Source organism: Glycine soja, chromosome 8 (genome assembly GCF_004193775.1).
Source record: "Glycine soja cultivar W05 chromosome 8, ASM419377v2, whole genome shotgun sequence".
Taxonomy (NCBI): Eukaryota; Viridiplantae; Streptophyta; class Magnoliopsida; order Fabales; family Fabaceae; genus Glycine; species Glycine soja.
In genome coordinates this window covers 3,341,158-3,360,765 of record NC_041009.1, presented here as the reverse complement: position 1 = coordinate 3,360,765, position 19,608 = coordinate 3,341,158, and the positions used below count along the sequence as shown (strand labels likewise).

Genomic DNA, 19,608 nt, shown 5'->3' with positions numbered 1-19,608 from the left:
TAAAGCATTGACCCATATTACAGTGCTTGTCTCACAACTAAAGTTCCCATATTGAAATTGGACATTTCTCCTGTATATGGGGCCAACCAGGGGAACACAACTAAGGAAGCTTGAGTTGCCACGTGGGTTAGTTAGATTACTCCTATTGGTTAATGTAGCTGCAATCTCACATTATAAATAGCAGCGTCAGGCACATTATCCAGATACCAGTTATAACCTTTCAAAAACTTTCTTCTTAAAAATCACATGGCTGAATTCACTGCAGATTTGCAAAGTCTTAGGTTTCCTTTCTTAGATATTGATAACATGGAAATTCAGAACTTCATGATGCCATTCTCCTGTGAAAGCTTCTTAGGCTCTCCAGAAGCTGAATTTCCAGGAAACTTATTGGAAGAAAATTTTCCGGCTCTTGTTCAATGTGTCGATCACAATGAAGTTCCAGTTTTAGTTCCTATTGGTTCAGTTAAAAATGAAATCCATGAAGGTCAAAAGAGGAAAGCAACTGATATATGTGAGCCAAGTTCTGCAAATTCAACTCCTGCTGTTTCTGAGAGTGGAAGCAAGACAAAAAATGTAAATTTTCTTCCACTAGTTCATTTTATTATATTCTTCATGCATAATTTTTTGAACTTATACAAGATAGAGATTAATGTTTTATTTTTTCTGCATGTGTTCAGAGTTCTGGAAGAGGCAAGAGAGTAAAGAGGAATTCGATAGAAGACAAGAAACCAAATGAAGTAGTTCATGTTAGAGCCAAACGTGGTCAAGCTACTGATAGTCACAGTTTAGCAGAAAGGGTATATTTTCTAAATCTCGTTCATCATGGGTGACTTAATTTTAAAATATTTCTGGTCAAAGTTAACAAATTTATCCCAGTGATTTGTATTTACATTACAATATAAAAACCTTTTATCCTCTCGTTACATAGACTATTTATTCTAATTTTTATGCTGGTTAAATGAACGTGGACTAATACATATTTTTCATTTATTGGTATTCAGGTTAGAAGAGGGAAAATTAATGAAAAACTTAGGTGTTTGCAGAACATTGTCCCAGGATGTTACAAGGTAAAGATTTGTTTCTTTATTTACTTATTTATTATTATGCCAATAATGTTGATATCTGATTTTCTTTTTCCTTTCACATTAATGGACTTGCAGACAATGGGTATGGCAATAATGTTGGACGAGATAATAAACTATGTCCAGTCCTTGCAACATCAAGTGGAGGTAAGTGATGAAAAAAAAAGTGAAGGATCGAAAGAATAGTAGCATTCAGTTAATTAAATATTGCGAAAAATACTTGAAACGTAACATTAATATCACTTAATGTTTGATTTTACTTGCAGTTCCTCTCTATGAAGCTTACTGCAGCAAGTACCTACTATGACTTAAATTCAGAGTCAGATGCTTTGGAAACAATGCAGGTGCCTACTCCTAAATATTTCTCGGCCTTATGTTACTGAAGGATATGCTTGTTTTAGTGCTGTTCATTATGTGTGGTGTGCAAACAATTGAGACTTGTGAATTGTGATGGATAACATTTATAAGAAGTGGTAATATAAAAATACGAGTAACCTCCACTTTATGAGATTTTGTACATCTCCACTATTGTCCTGACTTTATAAAATATTGCAAGGACTAAAATGAAATTCTCAACATTTTTTAAATTTAAGCTAGCTAGACTAAAGTAATAAGTTTTATAGATTTAGGTATCATTGTGAATAATGTCTTATAATTTTAGAAAGCAACGTGAAGGTTTAGTTTACTCTTGAATATAGTTTAGACATGATCATGAATGAATAGTTGATTGTCAAATTGTTTATTTATTTGTTTATTGTGGCAGAGAGCAAGGGCATCCGAGGTGAAAGAGTTGGGCAAGTGTGTGAGAGAAGGAAGTGAAGAAGTTTCTTGCTTTGAACCAACATGGCCATGGCCTCTGTGACTTGGGTTTTGGATGTTTTAACACAAACCACACAAGTTATGAATTGAATGCCCTTCTTCTTACTTTCTACACTTTTAAAGGATCAATTTGTTTTCACTCCTTAGTGTATAAGCACAGAGTAGACATTCTCGTTTGTACAATCCCATCAAACACGTGTAGAAATGGAAGTGATTAAAGCCTACGTACATTTCAATTTTTTAGTGGTGTGGCTTTTGCACTTGTGTTTTACACTTTTGACTATATATGCAAATAGTAAATTGATAGTTAATTTGGATACTTTTTTTAAAGGAGAAGAAAATACCATAAATTATAAAGGTAAATAAATTAAACATCTCTCATTAACTAAAATTAATTTATGTACCTCAATTTATGAAAAAAGTTAAATGAGAGAAATTTTAAAAATATCAAGCTAGGTACATAACTTAAAACATTGTTTATCTTACTTTTTTTAATTTATTTTATTTTTATAAGTATTTATTAGGAATTTTATCTAAACTAGACTCAATAAATAACAAAATTCTTAAGAAGAAAATAAAAATAACATAAATGGTTTATGGTAATGACATAAATGAAATTAGATTTTGAGGGCGAGCAAGTTTCACTCAATTAGTCTTGTTTAACCTTTTTGCAACAGCCACTAGCTATAGTAAGTGTTAAAAAAAATTCCAAGCAGAAAATTATAGTTATATACGCCATTCGATTAGAGTTATAATACGACTTATAACAATATCACGTTTTATTAACAAGCCCATGGATACATAATCTCTAAGTTTTAAACCTTAAAATAAAATGTCATTGTAAAATCGCAACAAAGAATGACCACAAAAATTCAAGACAACAGAAATTTGAGCGAGCCATATTACATTACATAAACTCATAAAGTATAAAAAGAGGTGTGCGATTCAATTTGGTTTGATTTTCCATATGATTGAATGCGAGTTACATATCAATTTATGCGCGTCAAATTGAAATTATTCTGAGTAGTTTTTATTAACGGTTTGATCATTTTTTTTCGTCGTTCTTTATTTACTCGAACACTGACTTGAATATGTATATATATATATGCCTTTCCATTCCCTCTCTCTTTTTGTTGAGATTGACAAATCTTACATAAACCCCACATTATTATTCCGATGATCTTGCTAGAAATCTTGGCAAATATTTCAGATACAAATCTATTCACGTGATTGCGTTCGTTCTACCAAGTTCCTCACATGGAGCCAGACTCTTTGGTTGCCGTCACGGGTCAACTCGGAGGTCCATGTCTTGTAGGCCCTACAGCAACAACAATGTTCTCAAGCTAGTTTATCTAGAGAACCCTCCTTTGCCCTAATAATAAGAAGATTGTTAATCCATTTTGACGGTGTAATGAGTAGATATGCAAGTCTTAATGGATCTCATTATTTAATTTCAAGAAATTATAGTAAGTTTTTTTATATACTTTTTTTTATTTTTAAAACTGTTTTTTAAACAATTTTATATTGCCAATAGATTTCTTATATATGCATATTATATAAGTTTGATTCTTCTTTGTCTGTTTTTTTTTTTTTGTTTAATTTCTCTCTCATTTCTATACTATATTTTGTGTCTTATACCACTTTCTACTAGTTATTTTTTTAAGTCATCATAATATTAATATGAAGTATTTAGTTGTTTGAATATTCTTATATAATTAATTATATTTTAAAAATAAAAAGTACTTATCGAAAATAGAAGTCAAATATATCCGTAGTATGTAATTTCTATATTTCAATATGTGATGGTTCACCCGAGAAATGAGAAAGTGGAAGTGCAACTAATTTTAAATATATGCCCAACCACAAGCTAAAATGTAGAATGAACTCATCACATCCACTTAATAAATTCGTAAAATCTTGTACATGTTGCCAAATTCATCAAGTTAATGATTGAGAGGGGGGAAATATTCAGAAGATTACAACATATTTGTTGTCGTTGTTTAATGAAAAGTGAAAGCGGCTGGATGCATTGCATCCATGAAATTAGGAGAAGAAGACAGTTTGAATGGGCCACCGCATGATCAAAAGGGGATGGACAACGTGGGCTTGTAACTTCTCGAAAATGATCAGACTTGGACCTTATAAAGCCACTTTTGCTTCTTCACAACAACCCAATCTTTTATTTATTATTTGACCACTTTTGACCCAGGTCTTTATTTGTCACCTAGCATACATGATATGAATGAGGGAGAATAAAGACTTGAAGTTGAAGGGTCCCAAAGTTAAGTTGATAGATGGTATATCATACCTTCCCAATATTGATTTAGATTTGGGGACATATATATTTAGGAGGTAGTAGTTGAAGGGAGGCTAGTAATTAACTGGGGCAAGTTCAAGGATTCAAGCACTGTGCGTTCATTATCAAGCTTTTGAGGTTGTGACTTGTGAGTGGAACTTGTTGACGGATATTGAATATTCATAAGAAAGGTAAGGCGGTGACTCAAGAATTGAGACAGTGTCACCCCATTTTGTCAATATATATATATATATATTCTCAAAAGCAACATGTTAACCTCCCACTACTAAGCAATGGTTTTAAAATCGATTAAACCAGTTATGAGTTATGTATCATAAAGCATAACACGTTCATAATCCAACAGTTGAACTAATCAATATGGCGGTGTGTTAAGACGGCAGTCCCTTGAGCTTTGGGATGTGACTTTTCATTTTAAAACAGCCACATTCAGTTCATGTTGATAATTTCCTTCTCAACGTAGGACACATCCATGCAAGATGATCAACCCCCAGTTTACACAGCTCTAGGGTTTGCCCCAGATTCTAATTGTTACCGTATATATAAAACTTGTAATATTATTTGTATGAACATTCACTATTTGCTTTCGCTACTTTTTCTTTTACTTTCATCCCCAATCTAACTAAACTATACGTTGTGAATATCTTTTTAAGCCTTGCTATTTCTCCTCCGTGTCGTTGTTTTAGTAATTTGTAATTCGCGCACTAAATTCAAATATAGTGTCAGCAAAACAGGTTGATCTGTCTCCATCCGTCAAAAATAGGAAAACAGATAATAAAAAAAAGATTAAAAAGCCAATTCATCTTAATAAAATAAATATAAAAAATTAAACCATGAATCTGAGCAAAAAAGATGAAAATAAAAATAGAGTTTAATGATCTTATATTGTCATAGTATAAAATAATTTTATATTATTATCCGATCCATATTATTACTAATATGACTTTTAAAATATTATCATAAAAATTAAGCATGATGAGTTTAAATTATTATATGATAATGTAAAATTGTCTTATATTATTTAAATTATTATATGATAGTGTAAAATTGTCTTATAGTATTGGTGTATAATATTGTTTTCATAAGAATAAAAAAGGTAAAAAATAGTGAAAACAGATTTAAATTTTTGGGAACTTATGATTTTGGAATTAATTATAATATAAAAACAATTCAACTAGACTTATGTAATTTGTGAATTATATAATAACTTATAGATAGATTAACATTTTTTTTAATTCATGATAGATTAACATGTTTTACACAGACATAATAATAAAGTTTCACGGAAAAAAAATGGTGGAAAAGACAAAAAAAAATACTACAATTGTTGTCCTTTATTTAACAATAAAAATAACAAAAATGCTATCATTTTGACTCTTTGAGTGTTGGACCAGAAATGAAGTCATATGTGATTCATACGTGCTAGTTGCGTAGAACGGTTACAATATTAAGTGGAATGTTAATAATATATTCTTGATAACACTTTTTTATTTATTAAATTTTTTTGAAATTAAGAAAAATTACAACTCTTAATTTTTATTTAATAATTTTTATACATAATTTAATGAATTTTTATTAAATTTTAACCGATATTAACAAAATACATTGTTAACATTCATATATAAAAAATATATTATTAGGCTCTCTACTTTCAATTTGTGAACTTTAAACCAAGTATTTTTTAATAGAAAAACTAAAACAAGTATAATGTTTTTTTTTCTCATTGATGGAATATAAGTCTATTAAAAGACAAACAAGAAAATATGTCATTTCAGAATGGAGGAGTTTTTTTTTTTTTGGCTGATTGGATGGAAATTAGTTTTCATTTTCAGATATATAAAGGAAACTAATTTTCGTCCAATAGTGGCATGCAAAAAAAATAGCCATGGAACAATATCAGAAAAGAAGAGGGAATTAACAAGAAAACTACAGTGATGTGAAAATGAGGTAAGGGGGGAGCGGGTGTGAAAATGTTTGAAGAAGGAGGAAGGGGTACGGGGGAGAAAGGTGGGAGAGAGGAAAATATTATATAAAATTAAAAAAGAACTTGGTGTAAATATTAAAAAGGGGACTGAACAAAACATGTTTCTATTGCATAATCGCATACAAAATCCACAATGAAAATTTGGTTTCCTTTGAAGTATAAGGAGTATGAACAAAATCTACAATGAAAACGTGTTTTATATTGCAATTGGAAATTCATTTTCGTTGTTGTATATGAAGTGCATATAAAATACACAATAAAATCATAATTTTATGTATAAAATTTGAAACAAAAACATTTTTTTGTTGAGTATTTTGTACTCACTTGTTGGACTATAATGGAAACACATTTCCATTGTAGATTTTGTACAAAACTCTCATACTACAACAATTATTTTTTTGTTGTATACTAAGTGCATATAAAATATTCAATAAAATTATAATTTCATCGCATTTGAAAACAGAGGAGTAATGGAGTTTGAACCGTGGGGTAAAAAAATATTTTTCACGGGGTTTGAAAATTTGTAGAGGCTAATAGTAAATCTTTAACCCTCCCCCCTCTTACTAAGACTACATAATGTTATTGTAGATTATGACCAATATCAGGTATATAAGCCATAATTTCAAATACAAAGGTTAAACATACTATGACAAGTTTAATTAAGGTAGAGTTTGATTTTTTGGGTGTAGTAGTGAAAAAGTTGATGGATAGGTCATTCTTATTGCCATTCTACATAATCCTACATGAGATTTTCACACTCTAGTCCAATTCTTTTGAAGTCAATAATAGTCAATAACAAATCCCATCCATTTATTCATTTTCTCTGGGCCTAAAATGCCCATCTTTCATAGAAATTAATGGGCTATTGCTATTTCCATTTCCATTTATTACTAATGCACCTCCCTTTTGATTTCTTCCCCCAAAAATATCCTACAAAATAGACTCCCCTTTCGGTTGAGTTTTCATATTCCATACTTAAAAGACTAAACAACTACACCATCTTTGATTTTCAATTTCTCTCGAGCAATTTAATTTGAGAAAAACCACACCTTCCTCCCAAAATCATTATTCCCTTCATGGTTCACTTTCCGTTTTCTTCTTTTGCCACTGCATTGTTGCATCGCGTGTTGCCCATAAAAAACAAATATGGTGCAGTTGTTTAAGCTTTGAGCTCATGATACAGGACTGGTTTTTGCACTATTATTGTAGTTTTTCCAGAAGCAAACATAGGCAGTCGTGTGAGTTTAATGGTTTTTCTTGATTTGGGGCAAGCTTGATTTGAGGAATGAGGATTTTATTATGACCTCTAGATAAATTTATGGAATGCAACTCTGAGAAGCTGGGAGAAATTCCTGAAATGGAAGACTTATGGATTGTGCAAAGGGGAGTGCATTTTCTGGGTATTTTTGAAAAAAAAAAGGAGTGTGTACTAGTAATATGGGGAGAGGAAATAGCAAAAGCCTAATTCATGGTAGTTTTGAGTTATGAGGCCCACAACTATGCTTAGAAGATTGAACGACAAATTGTAAAAGAAAGGCATACTTGTAGAAGGCCCATATGTTCTCGTTCCTTGCCAATAGTAGATTTCTAAATGGTCCGAACCATAAATCAGATAACCTACTTCCAATTATTGTAATTAAACATAAATAAATTGATAGATTCAATTTATAAAATTTATCTTCAAATAAAAATATTTTAGTGAGTAAAATCGAGTGTGCATGCAACGATTTCATTTTTGTATAGAAGTTCAATTAATCTGGTGGTTGATGAACCTCAGAACATGGAATTTTTAAATACATGAAAAGAATTTCATGGAGACATTTTCTGAATTAGCCTAATAATTGAAGCCCAGTTCCTAATATGGGTCAAAAGTTTGTATGCTCCAGAATTTTCTATTAGCTCACCCGCCTCGGTCAAGCAACCTTTCAAGTTTCAACCAGGCTTTCTTGCATTCCTTAGGTGGACTCTCTCTCTCTCTCTCTCTCTCTCTCACACACACACACACACACACACACACACACACACACACACACACACACACACACACACACACACACACACACACACACACACACACACACACACACACACACACACACACAGATATATATATATATATATATATATATATATATATATATATATATATATATATATATATATATATATTCCCTTGTTGTTTGGTACTATTTTAATTTGTACATTGACTTCCATTGTGAGTTAGCAAGATTCATACAAGGACATGGACAAGTAAACCTGTTACGCTGTCAACTCAAGAATCCACATTTTACCATTTCATTTTTCAACTCAAGAAATGGAGAAGATCCAAACTTTGTTGGATTTTAGTAAAAAATTGATTTTGTATGTCCTTCAATTTGCTTGCTGACAAAATCAGGGGAAGAGAATGATCCTTTATTCGACGACCCTTTTGGTATGTTAGCCTTCTTAAATACACATTACAAACACAGCACCTGGGATGGATTTTTGTTATTCCCAATTCAAACAAAACAGTTCCCTCTATATACAATAATTTTCGACGAAATGAAGTTTATTAATTAATGCTTCAAAAGTAAAATTATTAATGGATAAAAGAAAGAAAGAAAGTCCTATCCGGGAAAACTAGAACTCCATATTATTGGCAAATAAAAAAACGAAGAAAGAGCTGCGAAAATTGGTTCTTCTCATCCAGAGAAGAAGAAGGAGGGATCCGCAAAGGTGAGCAAGGGCTTATTATTAGAACACAAGAAATCGGATTCAAATACCGCATAATTCTTGGCGTAATCCACGCAGTTGTAGCAGCTACTCTCCACCTCCTCCGGCGACGCCGCTTCGTTCGCCTTCGGCTCCTCCTTTCGCGGCGGCGTAGGCGGTTTTAAGACCTCTTCGCCTCCGCCGTTGTCCTCGGGGTCGGTGCGATAGAGTCCGGTGAGCTTCTGAACGAGTTCCATGAAGTTTCTGGCGTGCGTATGAATCACCTTGGGAGGATGCGTGTAGATTATCACCGGTGGCCTCTGCTGTTGTGCCTTGCTCAGGGATGAAGATGATGATTTCCTTATCAGATGAGATTCCCTGTTCATTTTCAATCCACCTTGCCCCTTCCCCATCGTTAAATTCGGAGGGAGAAAATTGATAAGAATGTGTGTGTGTATGCATAGGTAGGTTAGAAGGAGAGTGAGTGGTGGAAGTGTTAGTTGAGAAAAAGGAGAAGCCACATGTGTGTCGTGGTTACCGAAATGACTTCTTCTCTAACCACATTTGTTAAGCTAACTTAATTTCATACCATCGAGCCAAATATTTTCTCACTTTTTTTTTATCTACATTCATTTTTATTTCTGTTAGTCATCAAAACTACTAACAACAATTTGTCTTCTGGAGAAATTAATGGTGCACCTAATTACTCGTTTCTAGTTAATTTCGAGATTTAGAGAGGAGAGAGGGTATGATATATATGGGTAGGACTGTAGGACTACGTTGGAGGAATGTTGCCTTGCAAGTACAACAAGTTTTTAACAAATAGTGATGTAGTTCTTATGCTTCGCAGAGAGATTTGATTTCTTCTTTAATAATAAGGTCAGGCTGTCATCATTATGTATCAAGATGTTATGGATAAATTATTTTATTTATTTTTTCAATTTAAAAATCACAATATTCATACCCTGTCATTATCAGAAGGTTGAAATTTGATCTTCTAGTATGTCACCCATTTTGTACCCTTCATAACATGTGATATTTCATGATGTAACATAGAATAGGATTTGGGTGGTTACTCAATAAATAAATAAAAGTTTGTGTGGTTACTGTTGGAAATGAAGAGTAAGGTTAGTTTGTATAATTAATGTGCATGATTAAGTAAATGACTAAGTATTTTGGTTATTTAACCTTTTACATTTGTGCTCATAATATTATCAACACGTGCTGATGAATAAACACACAATATAGTAATAAGAAACAAATTTTGATATCATTATGTATAGACATAAAAAAGATTGAATAAAACCAAATATAAAATATACATGTATGAAAAGATAATAAAGAAGTCTAACTCATAAATATTTATAAAGTACAAACTCACTTAAAGTTTGATTTTTCAAACTTTTTGTGGGCTAAACTCGAATCTCCTCACGATCAGATTAGACTAAAAACATCTACTTTTAATTTAGACTTACGATTTAAAATTCAAGCCTGACATTCATTAGGAGCATTATCCCTTGGCCCTTACTTCTAGTGTCGTTCCTATCATCAAATGAACTTTAATTAATAAATAAAAAGTGATTGTGAGGTTTGATTTTAAAATCGAAAATCACAAAAAAAAAATAGTTTTAATTGCTAAAAATTTCAAAACTCAAATATTTCACAACCATACGGAATAGAGTCTGAATAAATAGAAATTAGGGAGTTTTATATAATTTGTAACAAATTATAACTTTACCTAATCATCCATATGCTAGAATATATAAGAAATATCTGATACTATCTTAATTATATGTTTAGGATAATTAATTAGAATATTTGGAAATTAATTTCTATATTGACTTCTATAAATGATTTATATAGTTTCTTGTTATTGATTTATTTCCTTGTTTAATTAAGATTATAATTTAAATTTAGTATATACCACACCCACCTTCTATTATTTTATTTTCCTCCCTTATCATATAATACTACACTGTCAAACTGCAAAATCATTAATTATTCATTTATTAATAATCAGTGTTTGAACAATTCAGGACACCTGACCACCCTAACTTAAGATGCATAACACCTTAAACAGGGTGGGTTAAGTACAGCAGTCAATTTTAGTAGTAAAAATAATCTTCAATTGCAACGAAGAGGCACATGGGTTGTCAGTGATACTTGATACTGATGTCAGGGTGGTCTTTTGGACAAGGTCCATTATATTCAGTTTTTTTGTATAAATAAATTTTGTTTCATTAATTCATTAAAAACCAGCACATAAGTAAGACAAAAAAGCGACTTAGGAGTTAGGAAGCGTAGTAGTCGATGTGCTATCCATGATTAGGAAGGTGCTGCACAAAAATTCACACTCTGAAATTTCATTTCTATAGCAGTCACAATTTGATCGTTTCTTAGAACACCAAAGCACTGTCATCCAAGGTTGTTAATCAAATTATGTAACACCTCCTTTGCTCGTTTAAACTGTATGACATTTCTCCCCTTTGCTCGTTTGCATTAACTTTACTACTACCCATAAATTCTGAGATATTCTATTAGATATTTTTTTTTAAATTAAATTCAACTACTATTTAAATATCCTTCAAAAAAAACTACCATTTAAATATATGTTTTACTTTTACTGTTTTACATATCATTTTTACGTTAGACTTATAGTACCACTATCTTTTGTTTTCATTTTCATATTATAAATTTGAATCTTTATTTTAAATGAGAACATTTTTTAAGAATTATTTTTCAACTATTCTCTTTTTTTTTTATCTTTGTAATTCAATGCTGTAAAAAAATCTTTATATTTCAATTTTACAACTAACTAAAAAAAATATCATATTTTTATTTATTGTACTTGATTTTCTCAACAATTTATTCCTTTTAATATATATTTTTATCTTTATTTCTAAATTAAATATTGATATTTTTTAAAAATAATCAGTAACTAACAGTAAAAATATCACAATATTATTTATTATAAATTTTAGTTATATTAAAAAAAGATTTATCATATTCATTAGTCATTACACAAGATAAAATTCTAGCTTTTAAATTAAATTAAATCGAACTCGCAAACCATACACTCAGCATATGTTATTCTCATGTGATGTGACCCTGCGTTATTAAAACAAATCATAGCAGTTTGAAGTTATCGCCAGCTGATCAAAGATGACTTATATTTGTTCATTCATTATTCTTCGATCAAGATAAATAGTTTCATGCGTGGACCCCTGCGGTCTCTTATCTGAGAAAAAACAAATGGTGAATCTCAACTTTAATTATCATTTATTAATATTAATTAAATACTATTAAACTTTGAAAAATATTGGAACGAGTAGAATTATGAACCACAAAAGGTTGGTAGGATATGTTGTTGTTATTTTATTTTTGACCACAGAAATTGGGTAGTTTTGATGAGATACCACTTGCAATTATGTTGTGCCAACAACCTTTCAAAAGGTCATAGTCGATGATGTTTACTGTTGTCACTGACTTTGCTGTCATTTCCACTTCCATACTTGTTAGTTTTCTCAGATTCCTCAATTCACTCACAAATAATATTCCATTCTCCATTTTCCAGGAATATGCATTTCTTGCTCTGTGCTCTTTCCTTTACTTTATACTATTTATTTCATGTCTCCCTCCTCCCAAACACACGGTTTTCATAGGAACTAGGAAGTAAAATCAATCCACAAGATCAGAAAAAACAGGAAATTGGTTTTAATTATTTTCCTCACTGAAATGAGTAGTAGTAAGAAAAGGTTCATTCCTATTAATCTGGAAGATGCTGCAGTGGACTTGTTAAACCATGTGGTGAAGTTGAAGGAGAAGGGATGGATTCCACTCTTCATTCCACTCATTTTGATTGCTTGGGCTATTCACAGATGGCTCTTCTCTTTCTCCAATTGGCTTCCCCTTGTACTTGCTCTATGGGCATCTATGCAAGTAAGAAATCCTTCTCCCTCTTTTTCATCCTTTTCAATCAATCATTATCCTGATTGCTGATCATACAAACAATAATATTCTTTCAAACTTTGTGTAATTTAATCAATGTATGAGAATTGTATGGACTTTTGATTTTCTTCTTTTCTTCAAACTGGTCAATTTCTTCCTTCAAGTTGTTAAACCAAGCCTTTTATAGTCAATTTAAAATTATATCAAGTACATATTGGGGTTAGGTTTACTAGTAGGAGAACATGACAAACCACAATCGGAAGAGATATCCATATGTAGTGTTCAATTATACTTTGAACAGAATTGCCTCCAAAAGAAGATACCTGTGAAAAAAAAAGGATCAAGTCAATGAGTTAGTAAGAAGGCTAGTAGACAGCAATAGTTAACATTAGATGGCCGTGTAAGCATAACCATCTATTTGTGTATTGGTTAGGGCATTTGTTGAAGTTGAAGAGTCGTTGAAGCAATTAGTCCTAGTTCTGTTGTTATCTTAAGAAACAATATTCCTTGCTACACAACAACCCCATGTTGATCTTTGCTATGTTGGTACTTGGTAGCAATTACATAACTCTTTTTATTTGCAGTATGGAAATTATCAGCGCAAACTACTTGAGGAAGAGTTGAATAAGAAATGGAAACGGATCCTACTCAACACCTCGGTACCTTCTTCATTCCAATTATTCCTTTCACATTCTTAATGAGCTTTATGATGCTTACTTCAACTTTCTGTACTTGTAGCCCATGACACCATTAGAACACTGTGAGTGGTTGAATCTGCTATTGACACAAATTTGGTCCAACTATTTTAACCCAAAGTTCTCAAGAAGGTTAAAAGCCATAGTTGAGGTGAAATTTCCCTCTCTTCCCAATTAACCCATTGATGTAATTTTACATTTTTATTCAATATTCAAATTTTGTTATTAGCTTTCCCGTGTTTAGGTTGGACTGCATATAATTTCTTCCATCCATTTCTAAATTTGATCACTTGCATAATTATATTCTGCTTCTTTTTTGGTTTTGTGGCATATGAGTAATTTGCTTTGATATTCTGAAGATATGCAATTCTGCATAGAGAATACTGTACTGGAGATCTGCAATGCTACTATTGTATTGAAATTAATTTATTAACTTTTGTATTTCTTTTGTGTCTCAGAAACGGTTAAAGCTCCGGAAACCAAGATTTATAGTAAGTAACAATCATTTTCATCTATGTAAGAGTTTCATCTTGGAAGTTGTGTACTGAACTAACATAATCCTTTTTGCAGGAAAAGGTTGAGGTCCAAGAGTTTTCACTTGGATCATGCCCTCCAAGTTTGGGTCTTCAAGGGATGCGATGGTCAACCTCTGGTGGTCAGGTTTTAGTTTGCATCAGATTTCAGATATCACAGCTATGCAGCTTTTTAGATATTTAATTAAATAGATTCCTGTCAATATCTGGGTTTTATGTTTTTTTGTGTTCATGTGATTTTAATTAAATAGATTCCTACCAATATCTTTTTAGATATTTAATCCTTGCACCACCACCACTACTTTCACTACAATCTTTGTTACTCTTGGTAATTATGCTGGCTTCTCGTTGCACTGCTTCTGTTGTGTGATCTCTAAATCTCTAATTTACCAACAACAGAAGGGGCCAATGGCATATTCTCTTATCTATCATTTGAAGAACGATGCTTAATTGTATGTACTAGTAAACTATTATCATAGTTCTTGGACTCTGAACCTAGATTTCATGTTTAAATTCAAACCTCCCTCCCAACATCTCAGATGAGATGTTGATACTAGAAATCTTTGAAAATTCATCAGAGCAAAATGCACCCAAGTAACTATATGTGGAATTCCTATTTCTATTACACTTTCTTTGCAAAGTTGTACCTGTCCTCGTCCTCCTTGTCCTCTTTCTTTGTTAATTTAATGTCTAGTTTATGATTCACGATGTACTACATGACTATGAAATGTTGATGCATTTCCTCATATCAGATATTTTAAACACAGCATTCTGGTATTTGATTTTGACAGCGAGTCCTCAAAACGAGTTTCGATTGGGACACGAGTGAAATGAGCATTTTGATGCTTGCTAAGCTTTCCGTTGGAACAGCCAGAATTGTGATTAACAGTCTTCATATTAAGGGTGATGTATGTAAAATAAGTACATAACTTCCTTTGCATTTATGCTTCTCAGACATGAAACAAAGCTGTATAAAATTAAGTAGCGGATATGAAAATGAATTAGGAGGTTAGAATTGGTCAATGGTCACTTTTCTTTTCATAATCTAATCATTTTACATGTTTTTGGCAGCTTCTGGTGACACCAATTCTAGATGGAAAAGCACTTTTGTATTCCTTTCTATCAATACCTGAGGTGAAAATAGGAATTGCCTTTGGAAGTGGAGCAAGCCAATCAGCCACTGAGTTTCCTGGTGTTTCTTCATGGCTGGTGTGTTTCAGAGAATCTAATTTGTCAAAAGTTTTAGGAAAAGCTTATATCTGTAATTTCTAGGGCTATTTGAGTGAATTAGGAAATGTAGTCCATGAAAATCTCATGGTTTGCCTCATATGCTAATTGCCTTTGGAACATTCAGTGAGAATTTAAGTATCTTATTTTAACTTACTCTCTGAATTTTTTCCAGTGGAGTATGATGTTTCGTGCTGATTGCATTTGTACCTTTACCTTTTATACAGAATAAACTTTTTACTGATACCTTAGCTAAAACCATGGTGGAACCTCGCCGTCGTTGTTTCAGTTTGCCTGTGGTTGATTTGAGGAAAACTGCTGTTGGAGGCATTATATATGTGTCAGTGATTTCAGCAAACAAACTTTCTAGGAGTTGCTTCAAGAGTAGCCCATCTTTGAGGCAACAAAATAGCACAATCAATGGATATTCAGAAAACAACCTGGATGACAATGACCTACAGACATTTGTAGAGGTAGAAGTGGAGGAATTGACAAGGAGGACGGGTCTGAGCCATGGTTCAAATCCAATGTGGGATACAACATTTAATATGGTTTTACATGATAATACAGGAATTGTTCGCTTCAATCTTTATGAGTGTCCCTCAAGTGGTGTTAAGTGTGACCACCTAGCAAGTTGTGAAATCAAGGTACTGTCATATATATATATATATATATATATATATATGTTCTCCTTTCTGAGATAGCCATATGATGATTAGTTACAGAGAGTAGGGGGACATCACACCAACTGTCAATAAATATATATTTATTTTTTACTAGCTTTTGTGGTAACTGCTTATCATCTACTATTCTAGACTAACTTTTTTTTTGTTTTTTTGGTCTTTAAGATGAGGCATGTTGAAGATGATTCAACAATAATGTGGGCAATAGGACCTGATTCTAGTGCAATAGCAAAGCATGCAAAGTTTTGCGGAGATGAAGTTGAAATGGTTGTCCCATTTGAGGGGACCAACTCAGTAGAGGTACAGTATTTACCCGTGGAATAGTTAGTTCCTTCCCTTCTGTCAAACTCTCTTTGCTAATAGCAGTGTTTGGTTTTTATCTAATCATAGCTAACAAAGCCATTTTCTTCCTTTCGTAATTAAATATGTGCTTTTAAGTACTAAGAAACTATAATCTGATCTGATTACATAAGTATTCTATATTCATTCATATGGCCATATAAAAAACATGATTATACTCCTTAGTCAGAGAGACTCTGATATCATGCAATTTCTTAAAACCTCAAGCTATTAGGTAAAAGCTCATGAATGATTTTTTATATCTTGCAATTATTCATAGTTTTAATCATTTAAAATACGGAGGGGTAAAGTTTCAATTATTGATAGTCTTTCTGGACTAATGCTTGCAGTTGCTTTAGCATTTTTTTACATCTTATGTTGATTGGGTTTATTGTATCAAGCTTGTTTTATCATTTCTAAATCAAACAGCCTTTTAGTGTACCAGATACTTGCCTGGCATACTATACTTATTTATTATGTCACTGATTTTTCTTCATGAGAGAGCTACCTTCAAAATGTACTCAACGACATTTTTGCACTTAAAAAAGAAAGTTGTTTTACAATTTACCTTTACTGAATGACAATAAAATTGTTAGTAAATGAAGGTTTTATTCATCTTAACTCTTAATCCATTTTTTAGTTAAAGGTGAAGTTTGTAGTAAAAGAGTGGCAGTTTTCTGATGGTTCGCATAGCTTGAACAGCCTCCGTTCTAATTCTCAGCGATCACTTATTGGATCATCAAGTCTTCTGTCAAAAACTGGAAGGAAACTTAAGATAACTGTTGTAGAAGCAAAGGATCTCGCTGCAAAAGACAAATCTGAAAAAATTAACCCATACATTAAATTGCTATATGGAAAGGTCAGTGTCACTGGTTTTCTATTGGACTCTGAATACTTTCACATTAACAGATTAACTGAGGTCTCTGCCACATTTATTGAAAGGTAACCTATGCAATCTAGGTTCATAATAACATCTAATTCAGTTGCTGATAATCTTTTCAGGTTGTCAAGAAAACAAAGGTTGCTCTTACTACTACTAGTACTACTACAAATCCTGTCTGGAATCAATCATTTGAATTTGATGAGAATGATGGTGATGAATACCTAAATGTAAAATGCTTTAGTGAAGAAATTTTTGGAGATGAAAATATTGGTAGTGCAAATGTAAATTTGGAAGGACTGGGGGATGGGTCAATCAAGGTTGAATGGATCCCTCTTGAAGGAGTGAGTTCGGGTGAATTGAAGCTTAAAATTGAAGTAGTTAAGGTGGAGGACCAAGAAGGATCAAGGGTATGCTTCTTCAACAGGAAATTAGTAATTCTTTTAAATAAATTATAAAAAAAAATATACAAAGCTAATATTTGGTCTATTATCACTTCAGTTATTTATCCATGCTGAAATTTCTCTGGCACTTTCATTCTAAGTTCTAACACGTACTAATCCTTTGATAAGCACAGGGTTCAACTAATGGTTGGATAGAACTTGTTGTGATTGAAGCGAGGGATCTTATTGCTGCTGATCTTCGAGGGACAAGTGATCCTTATGTGAGGGTAAACTACGGAAACTCGAAGAAAAGGACAAAGGTTAGAATACTTTGACTGTGTTTCTTTTGCATGAATTGAATACTAAATACCGATGATGGTTATGGCACAGTTATGATTATATTTGTGGTAATAGACATAGGGGTCAACATATACAATCTCATTTTTTAAATACCTTTCAAAGGGGAATCTAATCTATTCATTCATATGTTTGTTTTTTTGTGTGTATATCTTTTCATTCATATGTTAAAAGTTAAGACTGTTATTCCCTCGGTTTTTCTCACAACTTTGTTTTTCCTCTGCATTTGCACGCTGATAATATTTCAGTCTTGCAAGGCTTGTTTACTTACTAGTTGTCTGTGGCACTATCTGGTAGGTTATACACAAAACACTCAACCCTCGTTGGAACCAGACATTAGAGTTCCTTGACGATGGCAGTCCCTTGATACTGCATGTTAAGGACCACAATGCTTTACTACCCGAATCAAGTATAGGCGAAGGTGTTGTAGAATATCAAAGGTTGCCTCCAAACCAGATGTCTGACAAGTGGATACCTCTGCAAGGGGTGAAAAGTGGTGAGATCCACATCCAAATTACAAGAAAAGTTCCAGAAATGCAAACAAGACATACTCTAGACTCTCAACCCTCTTCGTTAAGTAAATCACACCAAATTCCTACCCAGGTGAGATAATCTTGCATGTCAAAAAACACATCTCTTTTTTTATATACAACCTTTTTTCTGCTCTGAGGATTAAGTAATAATGATTGTCTTGAAAGGCAATGCATATTGATTACATTTTCACAATCTCTTTCTTCTTTGTCCATATTCAATTAGTAGAAATGTGTGTGTCGTTGAGTTTCATTTGTCTTAATCAGTTTTCCATGCATGTGGATAACCTACACATTTGCTTCCAAGAATTTTGAGCTAGATTAAGAATTGTTGTTGGTTGATATATATGCTATTGCTTGGAGCACTCCCTTCATTTGTATAAGCAATCCATTTATTCATTCATTTTTTGTGTGGATTATGGCTATTCTCATTTGCATTTTAGGCAGTTATTCTAACCAACAATTATTCTGACTTTATCAGATGAGAGAGATGATGAAAAAGTTTCGATCATTAATAGAGGATGAAAATCTTGAAGGATTAACAACAACTTTGAGTGAGTTAGAAAGTCTAGAGGATACACAGGAAGGGTATATAACACAGTTGGAGACAGAGCAAATGCTTCTACTCAGCAAAATAAATGAACTGGGTCGGGAGATCATCAATTCTTCTTCCCGCGCTAGTAGTAGTCCTTCTCAAAGTGGAATTTGACCCTCATGAGCATCATCTACCTAACGTTATCCGTAGTTGATACTTTGACTTTCCCATGCAAAATATTGCTCATGGGAATGGGAATCATAACGTACAGACTTTTTTTATTTTATCCAAGAATTCTTGTGTAGTTGCCCCTCACATAGCAACGGTATATGTTTAATTGATCAATAAATTGCAACGAGTTTATGTTTCTCTTGGGTTCGTTAAATTACAAAACACAAATCATCAATCACAAGCTCTATTTCTTTCTTGCAATACAATTCACCCCAATTTATTCTCTTATCTTGTCTCCCTTTCTGCTTGTAAATTCATAGTGTTTGGTTGGAAAAAAAAGGAAACACAAGACATTTTAATATTTTTTTAGAATAAATATTATATGTGTGACATTGTAATAAGATGTGCCCAAGTCAAGACTCAAGTACAGTGTTGAC

At 32.4% G+C, this 19,608-nt stretch overlaps 3 protein-coding genes across 3 annotated transcripts; 2 read left to right on the top strand and 1 right to left on the bottom strand.

The window, feature by feature from the left end:
- Nucleotides 1-221: 221 nt before the first annotated feature.
- Nucleotides 222-2,144, top strand: LOC114420897 (transcription factor BEE 3-like). Its single transcript, XM_028386609.1, has 6 exons — nt 222-573; nt 678-797; nt 1,002-1,067; nt 1,161-1,229; nt 1,349-1,426; nt 1,846-2,144. The coding sequence occupies exons 1-6, from the start codon at nt 247-249 to the stop codon at nt 1,942-1,944; spliced, it is 759 nt and encodes a 252-aa protein (XP_028242410.1). The 5' UTR covers nt 222-246; the 3' UTR covers nt 1,945-2,144.
- Nucleotides 2,145-8,880: 6,736 nt separating this feature from the next.
- On the bottom strand, nt 8,881-9,303 carry LOC114424735 (VQ motif-containing protein 20-like). The gene has a single exon (XM_028391574.1). It carries the CDS (start codon nt 9,301-9,303, stop codon nt 8,881-8,883), a length of 423 nt encoding a protein of 140 aa, XP_028247375.1.
- A 3,070-nt stretch (nt 9,304-12,373) lies between these two features.
- LOC114421192 (synaptotagmin-5-like) lies at nt 12,374-19,432 on the top strand. Its single transcript, XM_028387026.1, has 14 exons — nt 12,374-12,829; nt 13,423-13,497; nt 13,577-13,684; nt 13,992-14,024; nt 14,104-14,193; nt 14,858-14,974; nt 15,138-15,275; nt 15,521-15,940; nt 16,142-16,276; nt 16,956-17,174; nt 17,318-17,605; nt 17,773-17,898; nt 18,233-18,538; nt 18,947-19,432. The coding sequence occupies exons 1-14, from the start codon at nt 12,626-12,628 to the stop codon at nt 19,172-19,174; spliced, it is 2,487 nt and encodes an 828-aa protein (XP_028242827.1). The 5' UTR covers nt 12,374-12,625; the 3' UTR covers nt 19,175-19,432.
- The last annotated feature ends 176 nt before the right edge of the window (nt 19,433-19,608 follow it).